The sequence below is a fragment of the Juglans microcarpa x Juglans regia genome, chromosome 3D (assembly GCF_004785595.1).
Source record: "Juglans microcarpa x Juglans regia isolate MS1-56 chromosome 3D, Jm3101_v1.0, whole genome shotgun sequence".
NCBI classification, from domain to species: Eukaryota; Viridiplantae; Streptophyta; class Magnoliopsida; order Fagales; family Juglandaceae; genus Juglans; species Juglans microcarpa x Juglans regia.
In genome coordinates, this window is record NC_054598.1 from 12655015 (window position 1) to 12678809 (window position 23795).

The 23795-nt window shown below is 33.8% G+C and overlaps 1 protein-coding gene across 2 annotated transcripts; it reads right to left on the reverse strand.

Moving 5' to 3' along the window:
* Positions 1-8928: 8928 nt before the first annotated feature.
* Positions 8929-14664, reverse strand: LOC121256357 (single-stranded DNA-binding protein WHY1, chloroplastic-like). Of its 2 annotated transcripts, none has more exons than XM_041157133.1 (7): positions 14381-14664; positions 13913-14010; positions 13703-13795; positions 12636-12730; positions 11683-11756; positions 11012-11100; positions 8929-9332 (listed from the first exon to the last, which is right to left on the reverse strand). In XM_041157133.1, exons 1-7 carry the CDS (start codon positions 14604-14606, stop codon positions 9210-9212), a joined length of 798 nt encoding a protein of 265 aa, XP_041013067.1. In that variant the 5' UTR covers positions 14607-14664; the 3' UTR covers positions 8929-9209. The 2 variants fall into 2 exon arrangements, with proteins under 2 accessions (XP_041013067.1, XP_041013066.1); XM_041157132.1 differs by having other exon boundaries at positions 13913-14013.
* Between the last annotated feature and the right edge of the window lie 9131 nt (positions 14665-23795).

Genomic DNA, 23795 nt, shown 5'->3' on the forward strand with positions numbered 1-23795 from the left:
GGTACTATTAGTGTCAGAAGATGACTCAAGAGAAAGTGATGCTGAGGTAAAAGATGCTTGTGATTCTGTCCTAACCAACCGAGAAGTTTGGTCCCTAGTCCAACCAGTCATACAAACAAGAACAGAAAATAAAAGAGTATGCAAAATAAACACAAAAAAATAAAGTAAAATAAAATAAAGAAAAATGTCACCCAAGCTGTGAAGAGGTTCGCAGCACTACAAACGTCTTCTCAACAATATGAGAATGCTCTGATAAACACCAGTTGTCCCCGGCAACGGCGCCAAAAACTTGTCAGCTTTTAATTTTGACTTCCAAGCGTAGAAGCTGTCAAAGTAATACAAGGGTAAATTCCAAGATCGAATTCACAGGGACAATGAGAATTTAGCAAACATTTCATTTTCGCAAGACAACATATTACCGTTTGGAGTAACACGAAAGTTTAAAATGATAAGAAAAGATTAAACTAAATGAGTTAGCAATGAACAAAAAAATAATAAAAAGAAAAGAAGAATAAATTTTAGAACTTAACCGCTAACTATATTCACATCTAAAAGGGGATATTTACTAAAGGAGCGTAGAATGAATTATGAAAGAAATTGTCGGGAAGCTCAAGCATAAGTAAAGCTGAAAATAAAAGTGAATCTATTTTTCTAAAATTGCTAAGAATCAAGAGATTTAAAGAAAATGTGCGGGAGTTGACTTAAACTTGTAAGAAGCAATTAAACAAACACTTGGGATGCAATTTCCGCCCACTAATTTGGTGATGGATTTACTTCTCTTTTCATTTTCTCTCAACCATTTTTTCATTCCTAGAAATCATGGTCAGATGATATAGCAATGAACCACCATTTGTATTCTAACAAAACTACTTGACAAATTATATGACAATCATAGAAAAGTGAAAGAAAAACATCAAAGTCATGTTACTTGTTCAAGTATCAATTGTGCCTTTACGTCTACAATTGATCTAAACCAAGAACAATGAACTCTAATCTTTTCTAGATGCACATTGAAATATAATCCATCAAGTTAATCATCAAAAGCACTAAATATTGAAGAGAATCCAACCCCAAATAGTCATGAGTTACTCATTGAATCCCAAGCTAAAAATCTAGCCTATCATCTCTAGATTAACAAAATGCTCAAGAAGATTAAAATCCAACATCACTAATTACTGCACTAAACAAAAATTGCAAAATGAAAATACTGTAATCTCCAAATGTGCTGAAAACCCAAAAGCCGAAGAAGAAGAACTAGCAGAAGGAAATAAAACCGAAAGAAAAAAAATCTCCGAAAAATGTGTGCTGAAAAAGAAAAAGGTATGCTGAAGAAGAAAATAAGCAGACGAAAAACTCCAAAAAAAACCAGCCGGCGCACGAAAATTTCTTTTTCTATTTATACTCTCTGTTTTCTCCCTCAGCCCTCTCAGCTGCGCGTTTCGTCTCAGCCCAGCACCATGCCGTTTCGCATCCATTTTCGTGCGTTTTGACGTGCGGTCCAGGTTCGCGTGAGTGGTCTCCTCTGCGCGTCACGTTTTCAGATCGTGCGTTTTGATCTCTCCCTTCTGCTGTGCGTTACATCCCTGCTGTGCGTTTCGCGTCTACTCGCTGCCCGTTTTGATCTCAGCTCTCGCTTTCCACTTCAATCCTCCTCTGCAGTTCGCGTCTCAAGTTGTTCTTACGCGTGAGTGCCCTGCACCATTCCAGCTCCCAGCGTTTCACGTCTGCAGTGCATGCGTTTTGAGCCGCTCGATCCAGCTCAGGTTCCTGCGTGCTGCGTCTCCTGGAAGCTGTTATCCGCATGTCTGCCCCTCAGTTCAAAGTGTGATAGCATGAGTCTTCAGAGCATTCTTTGTAGTTGTTGTGTCAGTTGGGTAATTCCGAGAATACCTATATATTTTTAACAACTTTACCACAATGCCCTGCAATCATTAACAAAAATATTAGAATAAAATTTGAGATATTAATCATAATTTAACATTGAGTCAAGCATTAAACTTTACTATATAATTAAGTGTTTAATTCATATTTTGGTTAAACATATCATTCATTTTAGCAACTTAATCATGTAATTTTTAACACTTTATCACATATGCGAGGATATTAATATTAATAAATTCTGGAGGTTCTGTCCCCTTAAAAAAAAAAAAAAGGAGGGTAGGGGAGGGGGAGGGGGGTTAAAGAGGAAAATGACGGAAAATAATTAACGATGGATTAAAACGCCACGACCTGGACGACGTTGATTTTGTCTTAAAAAATATATATTGCGAGCAGGTTTCAGCGCAAACTACGTAAAAGGGTCTGCGCGTGCGCAACCACTCCTGCATTTTTGGTCAATGCATGGAGCTTTCAGTTTCTGAATAATGTCATGGAAAATCAAAATCATCCATTGACAAGTCTAAATTAATCCAACACCATTTAGAAGTTTAGACAGCTTAATTATTTATTAAGTACGTACTAATTAGAAAAACATTGCTTGCCGGGTAATAAGACAAACAACCTTGACCTAGGATGTACGTAATTTCTTGAGACTTTCCCCGCGCGCAATTCTTTAATTTAAAATAAATAAATCAAATTAATTAAAACTAAACGTGTTTCTCACACTTTTGAAGCTTATAATTAGAAATTAAAAGGACATTAATCAATTAAATTCAGTTGGTGAAAGGGGTTTACCATTTATTTCAGATATGAATTGAATAAAATATTATTTTTAAATATTATTATTATTTTAAAATTTAAAAAAATTAAATTTTTTATTATATTTTATATGAAAATTTGATAAAATTATAATAATGAGACGAGATAAGTTAAATTAAGGTGAGTTTCGAATCCAAACGAGACCATTTTTTGGCCGGCAATATTCAAATAAATCTGCAGACGAAAGGTGAGTGATTTTTTTCTTTGGATGTGCCGAGAGTACTTACTTGTTATTAATTAATTTAAGGGCAAGTGTTATCATTACGTGTAATTGATAAGGCCGGGAGTTAACTGTCAATTAAATTTGAAAAATGTATTGTATTAATGAATAATTAAATTAAATTATTAATGCAGCTTTCGTACTATATATATGATAAAGAAAGACTCAATGGCAAATTGATGTGAAAGGTGCTGATGTGCAGGCCTTATTGGCCTACATATTTATTAATTTGTTTGTTCGATCGATACCACACGCATACAATTAACAACTTTTATCCACCTATTTATATATAAAAGATTCTATTTATACTTATAATCTTATTCATGTGATAATACATACTGATCGTGAAAATTTTAAAATTTAAAATTTGAGATTTGAATTAAAAAAAAATTGATAAAATAACTGTCATTTTATACGTATAATATTGTACATAAAATATATATAAACATATATATATAGTAATATTACTCATCATCTCAATTTCTATCATCCTATGATGTGGCATTAGGTGATTAGAAATTATTTATTACATTTCACGTATAAACCTATCATTTAATGTTATATCATAAAATAATGAGAGGATGATAGGAATTGGAATAATGAATAGATTTTTTCATATACATATACACACATATATATATATATATATATACACACATATACATATACAAAATAGATGTAGGATATGCTGTTGACAGCTTAATGGCGTGACAAAGCACTGGATTGATTGCTCAAAACCTTGAAACCTTGTGCATATTTTGAGTAAACTAAACGGCCAAGTGGTACGTAGTTGTTATATATATAATTCAAAGTGAATGAAAGCCGATTTTTAAGCATTTAAAAGAAAGAGTATTTGCGGTCTGATTTAATAAAAAACGGCAATTCCTGCTGAAGATGATATTTGGAGGATCATCATGTGATCATCGACCAATTAAACGGCCCACTTAACATAAATTTATTAGCTGAATTAATATTTATATATATATATGTGTGTAGCAAACTTCCAACAGTCTACTTGATGCTACAAATTAAATATTATGAAATTGGTCCATCTATTTCATGTAAGTCAACGCCCCTTCAAATGCTCAAAGAATGCATTCATCACGAAATTCGATCTTATGTATGTCAAAGATGACTAAAATTGTTTCGGTTTTATAGCAAGTCTATGATCAATAATTATCATATAGTTTTGAAATGTGTTTATTTTGGAATATATAAGACATATGATACTCCTAAAGAAATGAGTTAAAAATAATAAAGAAAAAATAAAAAATGATTATTTTAATAGAATAAATAAAGAATAAAGAGTGAAATTTAAGAGATTTTGAGAAGATGAGTCGTTAAAATATGAAAAAAACTAGAGGCAATCGCCTAGTGCAAGCACGGGACAAACGTGTCTAACGTGGGAAAATAAAAACGCACCGTTTCACTCTCTCTTTGCATTTCTCTAGATCTCTGACTCTCCCTCCTTCCATTTCCCTCCTTCTCTGTGTTTCTCTCCCTCGAAGACGAAGACCTTCCATTTTGCTGAGTCCTCTCTCCATTTCCCTTCCATTTCCCTCCCTCTCTATGTTCTCCCTCGAAGACGAATACCTCTCTTCATTTCCCTCCCTCTCTATGTTTCTCTCCCTCGAAGACGAAGACCTTCCATTTCGCCGAGACCTCTCTCCATTTCCCTCCCTCCCTGTGTTCTCCCTTGAAGACGAAGACCTCTCTCCATTTCCCTTCCATTTCCCTCCCTCTCTATGTTTCTCTCCCTCAAAGACGAAATGGAAGAGAAATAATCCTAACCTAGCCCATTTCCGTTCATCCCAAAACCCTAGCCCTAACCCAGCCCATTTCCCTTCATTCTGAAACCCTAATCCTAAAAGAAGGTGATCAAGAAACCAAACAATTAGTCACCCCTGTCTTGTCCTGTCCAAGTGGAAGGCAAGTACATATTCTTTCGTGCCTTTGGTTGATTATTTTCTTACAAGTTTGTCTGATGTAGACCTGTATTTGTGACAAAAAAAATGGCAGTTGTATATGTTGCATGCTAGGATTATTTCTCTTCAAAAATCGAGTTCGGATTGTAAATGAGTCAACCCTAAACAGCACCTATTTAACTAAAAGGTCAAACCCTTTAACCTAAACTCATTAATTTTGTATTGGATTTGTATCAAATTCACGAGTTGTGTCAACAATGGCAAGCCCTAGAAGTGAAGCAAGCATTACATTATTGCACTTCTATCTTGGGATGTGTTTTATCTGATATGTTACTTGAGCATCTTAACGTATACAGTTTTTTCTTTTTCATTTTTTCATGATATATTAATATATGTATTTGGTATCAAAGACTGATGATGAAATCAATTTGATGTGTCACAACAGCCAAAAAGTATTTTGTTTCTATTTTAATTTTTGGTTCTTCTAAGTTTATGTGAGAGCCAGTCGATATTAAAAGATCAGATCAATCTATGGAAGTATTATTATGCTTATTAAGTATCCATAAAGGTTCAGTCCTTGTGCTTATAACCCTTTAGCAATCTATCTAGAATGCCAACAGGGGGTGGTTCACTGGAAGTTAATAGTGATAGTGTAACCTATAAAAAAAAATATTTAGTAGTGACAGACATGCAACTTCGAATAGTGGCACTGTTGCATCAATTCTATATTTTAGTGATAGGTGTGCAACTCTGAATAGTGGGGCATGTTTATCTATCCTTCCTTCTCACATTGGTTTAATGTTTCTTTTTTTGCCTTTTTCAAATATGTAGTGACATAATTTTTCACTTTTCAATTTTATAAAAAGTGCAGGCAACTTGTATTATGCATTATTTTCTTTGGTGTTCTTTGCTTTTGTTTTACTTTTTAACTCTTTTGCTTTCGAGTTTTTTCTAGTGATGACTAGTGAATGGGTTATACCTGTAGTATACGTGCATTGATAAAACTATTACATTCAATAGATTTTTATATTGAAGGCTAATCAAGCTTGTTTAACATTTTTAAGGCAGCTTACTCAAATTTGTTGGTTCTCCCTTCCTTCAGCCAAATTTTTCTTATGTTCTGTCTTGATGAACTTTAACGATGCTAACAAGCTTGTGCCCCTCAAGTAACGATGCTAACTGAGGTGTCCCAGCAGTGCTATCATCGGTTTCCTTTGAATCTGACCTATCATCTTTACCTTATTCATCAACTCTAGAGAAGGAACATGGCGCTTCAGTTTCTCAACAATCGGGTGTATCCTCTTTGCCAAATCTTTCGGTCGTTTCGGAGCTTGTAGCAATTAGAGGAGTCGGAGGTTCCGTCCCATATTGAAATGGGTAACTAGCATTCTGCTAAAAATGAAAGCAATTCAACTTCCAAAAAATGAAAAAAAAAAAAAAAAAAAAAAAAAAAACAGAAAAAAAACAAAAAAAGAGACAAGAACTAAGTCGCATCACCATCTGAATGTTGCTTGGATATTGATTGCCATCTAGATATGGCATAAAACCCGATGACCATGCAGGCACTAGTCCATAATAACCGTGCATATAATTTGAAAAGTTTGGCCACATTAATGATGATTGGTTTCGGCGTGTTATCCCATTACCCTGCTATATAGCCTATATATGTCCTAAACACTGAAATTATGAATGTTATGCTCATTTTATAGTAGTCTCATTGTCATGTTCTTTTGGTTTCATTTGTTGAATCGGTTAATTAGATAACCTTAGCCCAGCTTAATATATCATTAATTCAAGAAGAAACAGCTAAAAAAGAAGCTCAAAGAGGACAACATTCACCAAATGCAAATATCTAACAAAGCAGCTAAAATCACTATAATGAAAAGTACTTTCTTTTGGGTTTAGAAAAGATGAAAGCAGTTTTTTTTTTTTTTACCTAAAATGAGGTATGAGGCCGACCAAAGCTATTTGAATCTGACAAGAAGAAGCACTTGACAAAATGTAGACTAAGAAAAGAAAAAGAAAAAACTTTACCAATGGAGACCTACGGAGAAGACCCACACAAAAATACCCATGAAAATGGAGACCCACGATCCCAGACAAGCAGGACGACTCAGAAGCAATGTGGGTAGCAATTCCCCAAATCAAATGAGTAGGAAGACGACAACTAACACGAACACGCAACCGAAAGAAAACCCAAACGCCAGACAAGCGGGAAGACGAAGACCTAGACGATGCCGAGCTCTGTTTTAGTGAGTTTTTTCTTCTTTCTTTCCTATTTCGGTTTCTAGCGGGCTTCTTTTCCTCTTCTGCTTCTGTGTCTTTCTTCTTTTTTTTTTTAAATTGACGTGGTGACAATGATTGTGCACCGGTTGTATATAACGACTGTATATAGAAGAATTGTTAAAATATATAGAAAAAGATATTTTTGAATAAAATTAGGAAAAAACTTTAATAAGCCCAATGTGAATACTCTAAATCATGGTTTCGAGTATTATAATATTAAAATTGAAGCGGCTACCTCGGCTGTCATCTGTACTTATTAATTGATGGGAATTAATTAATTCGAAGTGTAGTACTTTAAAATGTCCACTTAATTAATCTTATATTGTTTTCAACACAATCTCAGGACGTTTTGGCCGGGGCTGCATTTTTAAAATAGACGAGTCAATGAGCAAGATCATGCTCAAGAATATAGCCCATTAGTAATTGATTTGGCACTGATTAGAATCACAACTTGTAACTAAAACTCAATTCCTTCTCACTTATTTTTTGCAATAAATTAAAATAAAGATAAGGATATGGAAGTTTTGCGCACTTATTTTAAAAAAAAAAGTATGAACCATTATGAAAAAAATGAGATTTTTCATCTAACTTTCAAATTTTTTAAAGAAAATGTGCAGTGTTTACACATTTTAAAACTGTATAAATTATTATTTTTTATATTTATTAGACATCATTCATAAGGTATGCATCATATATATTCGATTGAAAAAGTGATAACTAAATTAAAAAATGATTACATTTTTCTATTTTAGTATCATTGACTCATAAAAATTGGTTTCATTTGAATAGCGTAAATAGATGCCAAAATTGTATAGGAAAATACTCTAACTATAAAGGGATTACATAAAAATAATCTCACAAACTGATGTGGCTTAATATAATTCGTCATATTATAAAATTATTTTTATTGTAAAATAAATCTATCAAATCAGATAAAATCACATCAATTTATGAGATTGTAATGTGTAATTCTTTTGTAAATGTAGTAGAAGTAGAAGTCGATGCCAATGGCATATATCTGCCGCAGGAAGATCCCAATCCTTGTCTCGCATAGTTATCGGTCCCTTTCAGAAGAGTAGATTGTTTTAAAATAGCGATCCATATGGGAAAAACAAAAATAAGATAGCGATAATATTAGATATTTCTCAGATATTAGGCTGATCCATATGTGTTTTTGGCTCTATGCTCGTTGTTTCTAGATGCATCAAAATTATACTTTTATCTGTTATCCACGCTTACTTGTAAATTAAATTTATTTAATATAAGGGCAAGGCTACTATACCGCCTAGTGTTTATCGCTGGTCGTATTGTCTTGGTTTGTTTTTCATATTTTTTTAATATATTTAAATATTTTAAAAAAATAAAAATATACATTTATACTTAAAATCACTTCCTTAATATAATATTTAATCACCAAGTTAAAAAAAAAATATCAGCGGTCAACTAGGGTGGCAAACAAGCTTTTTTCCCTTAATATAATATATGTATATATGTTAGAGCTTTTAATTAATTTATTATTACTATTATTTTATAATTTCAATTTTTTTGTATGATATCGACGATGTTTCACATAATTTCTAAGAACAGAAGGGGAACACGTACCACCCAATCTTCATCTTTTATTTAATCACATAGCCAAGTTTGTTATTCCCCGAACATACTTGAGCTACATGTCACGAAATTCCAATTCCAATTTGGCTTTAGCGTATAGGGCTTTTAACGTTAAATTTATGTACCTTGTGATTATTCCTTTTTCGAATTGTTCAAGGGTCATCTTGAAGATTGTTGGCCACAAATAAATTGTTGGGAAATAAATTCATTAAAATTTTAAATAAAACTGTATCCAAACCTCTAAACAAAAATCCTGAATTCATCCCTGTAGTTACATTACACTTCAATTTAACAGAAGATAGTTGCACTTTCTTGCTGATTCATAGTCATTTCAATCCTCCATCCAACGGTACAGCCAATTTCTCAGATCAATTCATCCAACAAGAGGATGATCCCCACAAAAGAAGGTCCAGAAATTACAAGACACTCTTACTACTCTTCTTCACCATTTCCATCAGACTCTGCAATATTCACTTTCTGCTCCACTCAAAGTCTCCACCATATCTAGAACTAGCAATATTGGCACGGCCAGAATCTTCTGGCTTTATGGAATTTGCAAAAGCGTGCCAACCTAAAAGATATGGCAAGATAAACTGCGTAGAAACAAATCGAAAAAGCATCATAAATGGTAAGATGTTTAAAATATACACAGCATGCGTAACAGAGTTCACATAAAAGGTGAAGAGCAACAAGAAGTGCAGAATTAGGAATCCTTTTGGTGGAAACCTATCTGAATGCATACAGCTTCTCTCTATATGTGTAATATGAGCATGTTTATTATCCATTATAAAAACGAACATGTTTTAAATCTAATTTCATAGTTAATAGTAAGCTATAATTATATACAAGAAATACATGTCTATGAAATCATCTTAGGATATAAATTTTCTTTTAAATACACTAGAAAAGAATACAAAAGTTCCTAGTTTGCAATATAACTGAAAGAAAAAAAAAATCCAAAAAACAACTTAGTATCTCCTTCAGATTGTTCTTGATGAATGTCTTTCATGAAATAAAATTCCTATATCATCATGTTTGTATTGAAATTCTTAACAATTTCTTTCTTAATATAACCTACCAAATGATTTACTAGGAAAACATTTTCCATTCTAGTGTGTAATTTAGTTTTTACTTATTAAAAAAAAAAGGCGTGTAACTTAGTTTTGACAAGTTTCAAGGCAGAAAAAGCTACTTTTGAGTATCATAGTGATTGTTTCACCTAGCGCCAATATTAAAAAGGCTAATATTATATTACAATTTTGGGGCCATATCAAAAGGCCTAAAATTTCCCATACAGCCAAAGGTTAGTTTTATATTTTTATCTATCAGTTGAATTAAAAGTTGTCTGGGGGTCAAAAATTACATTTGGAGGTTCACTTCATAAAAAATAGAGATCATATTTGTGAAAAGCTTTTCTTTTTGGGTCAAAAATTACATTTGGAGGTTCACTTCATAAAAAATAGAGATCATATTTGTGAAAAGCTTTTCTTTTTTTTTTTTGGAAATCAATCTATTACACAGTATCTTCACATGACCAAGATCTTATTGATACCTGCCTATTTGTGCACTAACATAGCAACCAAGTTGTTCAGCTAGGGGGTTTGGGGAGGTTTGGATACAAAAAGCCCCTCATCTCATCTCATCTAATCATTACAATTTTTTCAAATTTTCAAACAAAATACAATAAACAATTCAACTTTTTCAAATCCCAAAACAAAAATAATATTCTAACAATATTTTATTCAACTTTCAAATTTCATCTCATCTCATCTCAATTAACTATCCAAACCTCTCCTTAATGTTTCTGACATTACTCAAACGAGCCATAATTATCACAAAAGCAGACTAAAATAAAGAATAGTACACCAAACATACTTATACCGTATTCCACAGGAGTCACTTAAAGGGCTCACAGAAGCGAGTCTATCTTTAAATACTATTGTGCATCCTTACTAGTAGTCTAAGGAATGTTTGGGTCAAAACATGGCCATTAACCTGACACAGAACATATTAGGATCATCTGATCATGTCCCACCAACATATTCGTTAGATCCATTAATTTTTTTTATTTTTATTTTTATTTTTATTATTTTTATGTTTTTTCACATCAAAGGCAAGCAGACATACCATATCCTTCCTCACAAATTCTCACACACAAAATCTAAACATATGCGCATGCAGGACAGCCCCCCACCCCAAAAAATAAAAACTAAAATAAAAACACACACACAAACAAAACACTCAGAGAGAGGGGGTGAGAAGCATATCGTACATTGAAAGCTGAGATAAGGACAGTGAGCTCTGCTCTGGTGATAGGAATATAAATGCTCTCATCCACATTTAAAAGCTTGTTCTGAACACCTTCAAAAAGTGAAATAGCACGATCAATATGCAGGAAGTTATTTGCTAAGTAGATAGATGAAGTTCTAGACAAATAAAAGAAACACTCTTCAAAATACTATGGATGGAAATGATATATTTATACAAGTCAAATACCATTTTTTTAAAGTCAAATACTATGGTGATGTGCTAAACTCCATTGGCACTTCACCATATATGATATATAAAGGGAAATAACTGAGGAAAAGATCAATTGGGAAACTTGTCCGCATGATTTATAAATAGTGAATATCCACAGATAAACTAACTTACCTCCAGATTTCTGGCAATATATGTGATACACACCATTTGAAGACATGAAAAAACGTGAACGAGTAATAATTGAAATGTTTAGATCTACATTGTGGTAATACATGGGAAAATTTTTTAAACAAGAAAAGTGCGTATCCACTGTGTGCTATTAGACTTGAGAATATTAAATTCCACAGACTTCAAGTGCATAAAAAAATTGACAACTACAGCATCATAGTCACATATTACAGCATTGTAAAGCAAACAATATCCAACAGTTCACAGCCAAGACTTTATGAAAATGGGGCTTACTGAGGTTAAAGAAGTGGCCAGAACCGTCTGGAAGAGGCTCCACCTTCAACACCTTCCTGACCTTCCCCTCCTCACTGCAAAACAGAACAACTTTATATGCATGACAAAGCACACCATCTGAAGCTAAATGAGAACGAACTCTTTGTAGTGTTATTGATAATAAGCAATGAAACAGGTGTCGATGAACATGAAAATAACTTGGCAAGTCCTTGTGTGTCTATGTGCATGGATATAATATTTATATTGTTAAGGCCATAGTGACAAGAATACCAAGCTTATTACAGTCATATATCCTTACCGTTATAGAAAATGAGAAAGGTAAATATCGATCCATATACAGGACAGGCAACATGATCAAAATCCTTTATAACATGAACTATATAGATTTCCACCTAATTGGGATGAGGGATCTTCCACCAAACCAATCATTAAATTGTCACGTGTCTTTTGAGCATGTGAGAGGTATTTTTTTAAGAGTAATGCTAGATGTAGTCCTAAGGTGTGCAAGCCCCACATAATCCCTGTGAAAAAAAGTGGGGCCCACCATGAAAATGTTGATTTTTTCATGTGGGTCCAATGTGTGCTCCACTGTCTTTCAAAGGGACTACGCGGGGCTTTCACACCCTAGGACTGTACAAACCATTATCCTTTTTTCAATAGAATTAACAGTGTCAGATAAACGGAGAGTGATTTGTAGATGTTAAAGGAAAAAAAGTTAGCAAGTGGACTAACACCATTGATCCTATTAAAAAACACATGTATCTTTTACGTGTTCAAAAAACACGCGACAATTTAATAAACTAGTACAGAAGAACTTCCTCAAACTCAATTTGGAGGAAAACTTTGTCTGAAAAACAACGAAGTTAACAAGTAGACAAAAAATGGGACAGTTCACACTAGAAAGATTTCTCAGCCATCATTTTGAAATTGCAAAGGTACAGAGTAGAAAGTACCTTTTTCCCTTAAAAGGATCATGAAAAAATTCACACGAATCCCTTGTGCCAAGGCTAACTAGATTTCCAATTTCCGTCACTGATAGTGAGAATAACTACATTCAAACAAATCAAACCATCATCACACATTTGAACCTTTAAAACATCTACAAAGATTCTTCAAGATAGTAACTAGCATCCACCAAATAGAGTTCAATTTAGACTGGCAACCATTGCATAGCTTCAAAGATTCTTCATGAAATTTTTCATAGCAGAATGGTAGAGGATGATATTTGCTATTTAGGTGTAAGTAAACAGTAGAAAGAAAAACTTCTCAGAGAGAGAAGACCTCCTTTTTTCGCAAGTAAAATTTTATTAATATTAATAGGCTTAGCCAGCCAAGTACACTGGGTGTATACAAGAGAAAGAGAAGATCTCGCTTTTTTTTCTCTTTAAGAAATGTCAATTTGAAGGTTAGCCCAAAAAAACAATGCTTGAAAGTGAATTCACTCATACCAACATGAGCAAACAAGCACAGAAATAAGAATTCATAAAACAGACTGAATAATTGATCATGCAGTCACAATGAGTTTTCAATCAATGTGACTGCATGATCAAATCCCTGAATTGAACCAAACTTGAATTTTTTTTCTTTTATATTTATCATGCCTCCAAAGTGTGCTATCATCAGGGATCTAAAAAAAATCCCAAAAAGACCATGCAAAAGTTCTCGTGGTTTGAAACTTTGAACACCCATGCAATCCAGAGTGAAAGCATTTGGAACTTACCCACTTCATTTTGTCAGATGATAGTCTAATTGAAAACGATGGAGTATAAAATGAATTCAAAGATAAAGGACTGATTGAAATATACAAAAGTTTTTTTAAACATTGCTTAAGATTTATAGTGTCAATCTTGAATTAACCGCTGAAATGAGGAGAATTTAACAATAACAGAATATCATTTGCAACACTGATATTCAGTCTAAGGTTCCCCACCATTATTGTTCTCAAATCATTATAATTCAGATGTAGCATATCGAAACATGTCTCACATTTTACAATGTGTAATAACCAAATTTTGATCACCTGCTTTCTGTTCCAATCATATTGACGTACACCAGCAGCAGGAGCAAACTGAAGCAGCACAAAACCTTCCTTGGAGAGTTTGAATGCCCCTGACTGCATAGAAGAGAAAACATCATAAAACAAGCATCACACCTCTACAGCGTGAGCAGTTCAATTACCACGAATAACTACGATCATGAAAAAAAAAAAAATAGCTTCAATATAACATACATCCAAAGGGATGAACTCTGGAGCTCTGGGCTCAACCGTAAGAGCTGCCTTCCCTTTATAAATTGAGTGACCCACAAAAAACCTAGGCGGGAATGTTCCTGCTACACATACAAAGGAAATCGAGCCAAAAACTGCATTATCAGCACGATAAACAGAGAAATTTTAACTTAGCCCTGTCTTTGGTCTGTCTTATTACTACTGGAAGGAATTTATGGGGAAATAATTAAAATAAGCCCATGCTAGGTTGAGAAAAATCGTATAAAACCACAATTTAGTCGCAGCGACAATCGAGGAAGAAAAGAAGAGAAATAAAGACTTTGAACCGACCCACCCAAATTTAAGAAATTACGCCGTTAGTAAATTCTTTATCGGCAAGCAAACATTGGTTCAAGCGGCGTTCACTCTTGTACTAGTTTTTGAGTCGGCGACCGAGAAACGAGTAACTAAAAAAAGGAATATAGGAAGTACCTCCAGCGGGAGTCTCTGAAGCAAAGGAGTTGTTTGGAGGGGAGAACTTCTGCTGCTCGAAGTGCTCGGCGTGGCGGCACTTCACAGAGAGTTTCTTGCTCGAGATTTTGGGACAGAAAGCGGTGCGTTTAGTAGAGGGTGGCAAGGATGAGAACGAGGGTTTAAGGTGGAGTTTAGGGCTTTGGTTAGTAGTGAGTGGGGAAGATAGGGACTGTAGTCGCAGCATTCTTGCTCTTGCTGCTGCACTCTCTTCCCGGTTATGCTTTCTTTTTCAATTTTGCTTGTAAAACAACTTATATATTTTGCTAGTGAAGTTAAAAAGTTGTTTTATTTTCGCAAACTATTTTATCTCATCTCATTTTATTATTATCAATTTTTTAAGTTTATACATAAAATAAAATAAGCAATCTAAATTTTCAAATCTTAAAATAAAATATAATATTAAAAAGATATATTCTAATAATATTTTATTCAATTTTTAACTTTTATCTCAAATTATCTCATTTTATCTACAAAAACAAATAAAGAGTTGAGTTCATGTAAGCAATTGAGCTCATCTGAGTTGAGTTCAAATTTAAGCCTAGTCCAACATCTAAATATACAACTCTCAAATCACTAAACATCACTCAACTCAAGACTTCTTTACAAGTAGGACTTATAATCTTTTTTAATTCAACACCTCTTTACACACAAGATCCACAATATTTTTCAATTTCTCATAAATACATCTAAATACATCTTAATATCCAAACATATCTAAACTTATTTTAGATGGACTCCACAAAACTCATTTCATCATCTTAACTCACTATTATTTATAAAGATTTCAATTTAGCTCAACATCTAAACGCAAGCTTATAATTTTCAAGTAGAATTATTCTTGGCACTAATGATATAGTTAGGGATGCTTAAGGGATGAGATTGGATGAAATGATAATTTTTTGAATAGTAATAAGATAATTTGTGAATAATAGTGTGAGATAATTTTAGTGGCCTTGTCTGGTTACACAAATGAGATAAGATAAAAGTTGAAAGTTAAATAAAATAATGTTAGAATATAATTTTTTAATATTAATTTTGTTTTAAAATTTGAAAAAATTAAATTGTTTATTATATTTTATATAAAAATTTGAAAATATTATAATGATTATATAAGATGAGTCTCATCTCATCTTGGTAACCAATCTAACAGGTGGTAAGTCCCATTTCACAGTCATAGATGAAACTGGTACATGTGAGAAATTAGTGGGCTGTATAGCTTGTTGATATGTATGAAAATCTTGGATGATGAAAGAAAGATGAAGGGCGTGAGAATCTCCCCTCATGAACCAAAAAGTTCCTCCTGTGCCACAAGGCTCGAGCAATAAAAGCAAAACAAGCTAACTCCTAAACGTTCAATCTAGCTAAAACTTGCTTATATATTTGAGCAAAATCAATATCTATGATAAATGCTTTCTGCAGAGTTTTATTACCCAACAACCAAACATAAAAAACAACAGCTGAACAGGACCATAGAACATGTCCAGGTGATTCATCCTCCCTCAAACAGATTGAACATAAAGGGTTTGCAATTTTTTTTCCTCTTATAAAGGTTCAGTTTAGTTGGAAGCGAATTGGTACAAGCTCTCCATAAGAAAATTTTAATGCATTAGTAGTAGGCAAAGCACAAATTTGTTTCCAACATACAACAAAATCTCTAGTGCTTGAGGATTCTCCTTTGTAAGTTGATTGTGCAATGCAAACATATACATGTGATAGGCACACTTTACAGAAAGAATACCACTGGAAGTGCCTTTCCATACCAATCTATCATAAGCAAATAAAGCATTAACTGGTAATTGTAAAATAGTAGAGGAATCAGTTTCAGTGAAAACATTCTTCACTAACTCGACATTCCACTAACTAGTTTTTGTATCAATAAGATCCTCCACCAAAGTATCAACATCTAAAATTTTACAAGAAATTGGACCATACAAGAACTTTCCCTTGGTAGCCACTTATCTTTCCAAATGTGGATTTGCATCCCATTGCTAACTCTCCAAATAACCCCATCCTTAAGTAATTTTGTAGCCTGCCAAATGCTTCTCCAAACAAAAGAAGGTCTTGAGCCAAGATTAGCTAGTAACACAAATGAATTTGGGAAATACTTAGCCTTAAAATTCTACTAGGAAGAGAGTTTGGAGAAGTAAGAAATCTTCATGCCTGTTTTGCCAAGAGAGCAAAGTTAAAACTTGTCAAATCTCGAAAACCACAACCTCCTTGTTGTTTGCCAGTACACATCACACTCCAAGATTTCAATGAATTTTATTCACAGTATCAATACTTCTCTACCAAAAATTTGAAATCAAAGAATTCAGTTGGAGCCAAAGGGTTTTAGGCAATAGGAAGACACTTATACAGTATGCAGGCACTGATTGAAGCACAATCTTAATAGGAATTTCTTTCCCAGCCTGGGAAAGAAACTTATTTTTCCAATTTCTCATCTTACATTGAACCTCATCAACAATATCATGAAAAGCAATCATTCGAGATTTCCCAATCAATGAGGGAAGTCCAAGATACTTATCCAAATTATAAGAAGCATTTAAGCCAACAATCTCCATAAGATAAGGCTTAGTTGAAGGCTATGTTTCTATTGAAAAAAAAGAGTAGTTTTTTTCTCTATTAAGTAGTTGTCCAGAGGCCTCTTCATATAAGCTCAAAATCTGATTAAGTCTTGCACATTCAATCATATTAGCCTAACAAAAAACTAAGTTGTCATCATCACAGAACTAGTGGTTTACAGACAATACACTCCTAGCAATAGGAACACTTCAAATTAACCATTGATGTTTAGCAGCCGAAAGTTGAAAGCTAAGAGCTAAGAGCTTCAGCACATAAAATGAAGAGATATGATTAAAGGGGACAACCTTGTCTAAGACCTTTTTATGACTTAAAAATCTGCTAAGGAGAGCCATTCACCAATATTGAAAATGTTGATGAAGAAACACCAAAATTATATTAATCCAACTTGATGCAAATCCTAACTTGCTCAACACAACCTTAAGGAAAGCCCATTCAACACGGTCATATGCCTTACTCATGTCTAATTTCAAAGCCATAAACTCATTTTGACTATAAAGCTGACTATTTATGGTGGAGAGAGTCTCATATGTAGCCAATATGTTATCATAAATTAAACGACTAGGCACAAAAACCCATTGAGTTGGTGAGACAATACTAGGCAATATCCTTTTCAATCTATTAGCTAGAACGTTTGAAATGAGTTTATACAACACATTACAAAAGCTAATAGGACGATATTCATTGATAAACTGTGGACTGTGCTTCTTTGAAATCATGACAAGATAAGTGAAATTAATCTCAGTAATAGAGCTATTTGAGTTTAAAAAGGGAAGGAAAAGCATGATAGACCTCATCTTTGACAATTGGCCAATGATCTTGGTAAAAACAGGCACCACAATCATCAGGTCCTGGAGCTTTATGAGAACCCATTTGAAAGAGAATAATCTCAATTTCTTCCACAGTAAAAAGTTGAAGCGATTTTGCATTCTCTCAAGGGTGACTTTCTCGGATAGATTGGCAAGACATAAGTCAATATTTGAGGGATTAGATGAAGTAAAAATTTTATGATAATAATGAGTAAAAGCAATGCCAATGTCCTTTGAATTAGTAAACACAACACCCTCTTCATCAGTAACACACTATATATTGTTCCTCTTCCTCATTTGTGTAGCACAGAAGTGAAAATATTTAATACTTTTGTCCCCTTTTTTAAGCCAATGAACCTTAACTTGTTGCTTCCACTTCATGCTTAACAAGGGCCTCGTTTGCATTCAAAACCCACCTTAACTCATCTCAACTTATCTCATCTCATCATTACAACTTTATCAAATTCCCACATAAAATATAATAAACAATTCAATTTTTTCAAATCCCAAAATAACTTTTCCAAATTTTCACACAAAATATAATAAATAATTTAATTTTTATTCTACTATTTACAAATAATTTCAACTCATCTCAACTAATCTCTGAATCCAAACCACTCCACAAATCAATGTCACTTTGAATCTATTTTATTTTCCCAACACAAGTAGAAAACATAGATTGCTGCAAGGAAGTCAATCTGCTCAGTTTGGATTGAAGAGAATGATCAGAAATAAGGTCCTTACGATGACTCCATATTTTCAAAGTGTGCATCCCTGCTTGAAGTTTATTCATGATTGAAGAGAAAGACCCATTGGGAGTGCCAGTGAAGGACCACATCTGTTGAACAACCTCTCGACAGTCTTCATAAGAGGACCAAGCAGCTTCATATCTACAAATTATGTGATGAGACACAACCTATTGTTGTCTTTGCATAATTGTTAACAAGAGAGGACAATGGTCAAAAGATAAAGTAGGCAGCACATGAATTTCCCCATCTCCAAAAACATCACACCAAGACTTTGAAGCAATTGCATGATCCAATTTTTCTTTAGTGTAAGTTTCATCCCTTATGTTATTGGACCAAGTAAAATACCTGCTAACAAAATCCAAATCACAAAGCTGGCAGTCCTACAGAGTTTGATGAAAAAACTGCATTTGTTATCATTTCTATAAACCCCACCACTTTTCTCATAATGGTATAAAAGCTCATTAAAGCCACCAATTCAAAACCATAATTGAGCGTTTAACTGATGTAGTAATCTGAGCACATTAAAAGCTAACAATCCTCTGGTCAGTTTCTCGGTGGCCATTAAAACAGGTCAGCATTCAAGTTAAACCACAATCTGGTGTTGTCACCCAAGAGTTAATATGTCGATGTGAGTAACTTTGGATTTGAAGAGGTATATCATCTTTCCAAAACAGTGCCAAACCCCCATCATGACCAACACCTTTAACAGTAAATAAACTATGAAACCCCAGCTTACACTTTAATGTATCCAACTCATGCTTAAGGACTCTAGTCTCCATTAAAAATGCAATAGATGGCTTCTTAATCTTGATCATACAATCAAGATTACAAACTGTTCGAGTGTTGTCAATCCCTCAACAGTTTCAACTTAAGAGTTCCATTTCTCCTGGCGGGGCTGCTCCACAATCTGCCGATACATTAGAATCCTGGCTATTTGATCAAGTTTTCCTACAAGTTCTGAGGGGAAACTCAGTTTGCAAATCAGAACATTTAAGATAAAACATCCTTTTACAACCATCAGCATGAACAAAAGGGTGAGAAACAAATTCTTTCCCTCGACCCCTTATCTACCTCTTCCACTTCACTAAAGAGCCAATAGGGGCACATAAGAAACAGACTTAACATGAGACTCCTTCTCCATAGAAATCAAAAGATAAGTGTTAGGAAAAAAAGAACCTTCATCCCTCATAAAACAACCATATATCTCTCTAGGGATAGAAAAGTTAGGGGAGGATTGGAAAGTAGGTTTAGAACTAGTACCTTGTGATGGATGTACAACAGCAGAATATGGAGGATGTACATGCATCTCAGGAAGGATCAAGTAGAGAAGTTTTATCAGTTACCAACTCAATAGATGGAAGAGTTTTTGTAACAATAGGACACGTGGAAGTAACTAACTTTCCAGCCAATCCTTGCATACTAAAAATAGAACCACCAAATAACTAATCAGAGCAGTTACCACTTCTAGATTCGTCCTCAATAACCACCATCTTGCCATCATCAAAGGAACAAGCAAATCCTTGTGGGAAAACGAGAATGAATCAACCCAGCCCAATAGTTTGAAAAGAACTAGAGGCCCTCAACCAGACACTATATTGCAGTGTTGATGTCAAACCTTCAGATCTAGAATTAATCTTTATAGGACATCCCATAGTAGAATGCAAAATCATCCCACAAACAAAACAAAAACAAGGAAGACGTTCATACTTAAAATAAACAAATACACGTTTGCCCAGAATATTAATCATCTTACCTTCAGCAAAAACATGCAGAAACTTCCCCCAACCAGTACGAGTATCATCAACATTCATATGGATCACTCTTTCAAGAGAAAAACCAATTTGCAAACCAATATTAGAACTCATGCAACCAAAGGGTAAGTTGTGAATTTGGACCCACATAAATGCATGTGAAAAAGTAAGATCAGAGGGTGGAGTAATGCCATCAAAATACTTCAAGCATAGAAGATATTGATCAAACAACTAGGGTTGTCCATCCCAAATATGTTGAAGGGCAACATCAATCAAGCAAAATTTACCCCTTTCCAAAGTTGCATGGTTAGCACCATCCTCAACAACAACATCCTGGTTCTCCTCCTCAATGAGAGATAATTTCTTCTAGAGGTTAGCAATATCCTCGGTCGTCAGAGGAAAGTGAATGAAACAACAATCCAAAACTAAGAGGAAACCAACTTTCGCCTCATGGAACCAATATTAGAATTCATGCAACCAAAGGGTAAGTTGTGAATTTGGACCCACATAAATGCATGTGAAAAAGTAAGATCAAAGGATGGAGTAATGCCATCAAAATACTTCAAGCATAGAAGATATTGATCAAACAACTAGGGTTGTCCATCCCAAATACGTTGAAGGGCAACATCAATCAAGCAAAATTTACCCCTTTCCAAAGTTGCATGGTTAGCACCATCCTCAACAACAACATCCTGGTTCTCCTCCTCAGTGAAAGATAATTTATTCTAGAGCTTAGCAATATCCTCAGCCTTCAGAGGAAAGTGAATGAAACAACAATCCAAAACTAAGAGGAAACCAACTTTCGCCTCATGGAGCCACGAGAGAAAGACAAGAGAACCCGTACGTTTCAGTAAAAAAAATGCAGATTATTTATAAAATTAAAATATTGTTAGAATATAATTTTTTTAATTTAATTTTTATTTTGAGATTTGAAAAAGTTGGTTCTTTTTAAAGTGTAGGAAAGTTGTAATGATTAGATGAAAAAGTTAAAAATTTAAAATTGAGAAGTGTATGTTTGAGTGGTGTTTAGATACTGAGATATGATGAGATGAGATGAGATGGAATGAGATGAAACCATCTCGACATGCAAACAACCCCTAATACTTTCTAGTGCTTTGTTCAGACAGAAAAACACCCGACTGACCATTTCTTGAGTGGACATGGATTCGACCACCATGCAATAGCATGAAATAAGCCACTTGGTGGTGCATTTTCTCTAGGCCTAGTCGGTTCCATAAAGAAATTAGGGTTCTGTTATGTACAGACACCTATGCGTAGGCACCATGCACTTCACTGACATGACATTTTACCACATCAACGGTTATTTTATTAAAATGAGAAAAGAAAAAATACAGAAAAGCACCATTCTTGTTCATCTCTCTCAGACCCCCTCTCGTTCCTCGGCCACAGTTGGTGAGATCTGGCCTCAGATCGGCTTGTCATGCACTTTGCTGCTCCAGCACGTCTAGACCAAGATTGACTACGCTGCATTATGCTTCAAGAACTTCCCATGGATGTTTGAAGTTATTAACCATTTCAAACCAGAAAAGAGAGAAATAAACAAAATGAAAAATGAAAAATCAACCCAGAAGAAGAAAATAAAGAACAGAAATCCAAATCCCCTGGCCATAAAGCACTTGTAGAAGGTTTTGACTTGGTGGTGGAGTCATCAATCCCTTCTCTAAGGTCTCGTTTGGATAGTGAAATGAGATGAGATGATATGATCTATGAATAATAGAAAAATTATTTGTGAATAATAGTGAAATAGTCTAAGTTAAGATGTTTATGGGGTTTTGAAAAATAAGAAAGAAAAATGTTGAATAAAAATATTTTAAAGTTAAAATATTCTTATAATATATATATATTTTTTGAATTTGAAAAAATTGAATTATTTTTTGTATTTTGTTTAGAAGTTTAGGAAAATTGTAATAATTAGATGAAAAAAATTGAAGATTTGAAATTGAAAAGTGTTTGTGTTTGTGGTGTTTGGATATTGAGATGAGATCCAAATCAGGCCTAAGTCTCTATCACCTTTTATCCAATTAAACCAAAGTTCAATAAATATTATATAACAATTCAAAATACTGAACCCATTTTCTTTTGTATTATGAGAGGAAAAAAAAACAAATTTTGTTTCCACAAGTATTAAGTTATATGGTGTCAAATTTGCTTAGTGAGAGAGACGGTACCTTCTTTGATTGAGGATGCTATGATCTAGCAAATTGGAAGAGAAAATGAAAAATCAGAACATTTAAGGAGTTCATGTAGAGAGAGGGGGGCGGGGGGGAGGGGAAGATGAGGAGTGCCTGTGTTTTTCACGTTTACTTCTTCCTTTCAAAATGCAGCCCCACTCACGTTTCAATCAAAATGTACATTTCATTGTCTCGTTTGGATGCACGACTCAGCTGAGTGCACTTCATTTTTAAATTGTTTTGAACATCCAAATGCATGTTTCATCCTCTTTTGAGTGCAGTTCAAAGGTGGGATTATTGGCTGGGTCCCACACCTCACAAAGTTTAGATTTCAGATTATTGTTGGACCCCACCTGACAAACCCACGTGAACTTATTTTGGCTGCAAGTACAGCTTCCGTTATTTGCCTTTGAATTTTTTTCTTTTGCTTGTAGGTTTGGCGCCGGAAGTGGAACAAATGTATCAGATGAACAATACTGTTTAATGTTGGGACTCAATTATTTTACAACTTCTCATAAATGTATTTAAACTCATTTTAACATCCAAATACACTTTAAACTCATTTTAAGTAGGCTCCACGAAACTCACTCAATCATTTCAACTCACTACTATTTATAAATAACTCAATTTAACTCAACTCAACTTAATATCCAAACACTGCCTTAATCTCATAGGCAGGCCAGATTGTGTGAAATGCCTGCCCAAATGAGGTTGAGTTTAGCTTTTTTCAAAAAATTAATATAATGATGTAGGTTTCAGCTTGGCCAAACGCTGTCATTTCTGTATTTGGATAAGAGAAAAGCTTGTATGCCGCCCAAAGTGTACAGCTACAGTGTACCGTTGTGGAAAAAAAAAATTATATATTTTTTTAGTTAGTGATTAAAGAAGTGATTTTAAGTGTATTGATATATTTTTCTTATTTTTTAAAATTATTTAAATATATTAAAAAATATGAAAAAAAATGAAAAAAAAATAAAAAGTAAGTAGCGGTATTAATGAGTGGTACTACTCAGGCGGCAGAGTAGCACTGCTCTTTGGATAATGGAACATGCTACAACCATAGAGAGAATCCTCACCGAAAGGCAAACTTTCTTTTTTTTTTTCCTTCAATGATTTTTCTAAACACTTTAAACATTTTTAAAAAATACAAAAAAATCACAAATTCATTTAAAAATAATTCCTTAATCTAAGTAAAAATAAAATAAAATAAAATACAATTCGGTAGAAATAATTTCTGTGGGAACAGTATTTTCCTTCGGATAATAGATATAAGCGTCACCAACTAGCAAGTG

What these genes read in the sequence shown, in the direction of transcription:
- LOC121256357 (XM_041157132.1), bottom strand. Translation starts at nt 14,606, where the DNA reads ATGCTGCGACTACAGTCCCTATCTTCCCCACTCACTACTAACCAAAGC. An exon ending in GATCCTTTTAAGGGAAAAAG is followed by an intron (nt 11,757 to 12,635) that starts GTACTTTCTACT and finishes TCTGTTTTGCAG; the next exon opens with TGAGGAGGGGAAGGTCAGGA. An exon ending in TCCTTATCTCAGCTTTCAAT is followed by an intron (nt 9,333 to 11,011) that starts GTACGATATGCT and finishes GTTTCTACGCAG; the next exon opens with TTTATCTTGCCATATCTTTT.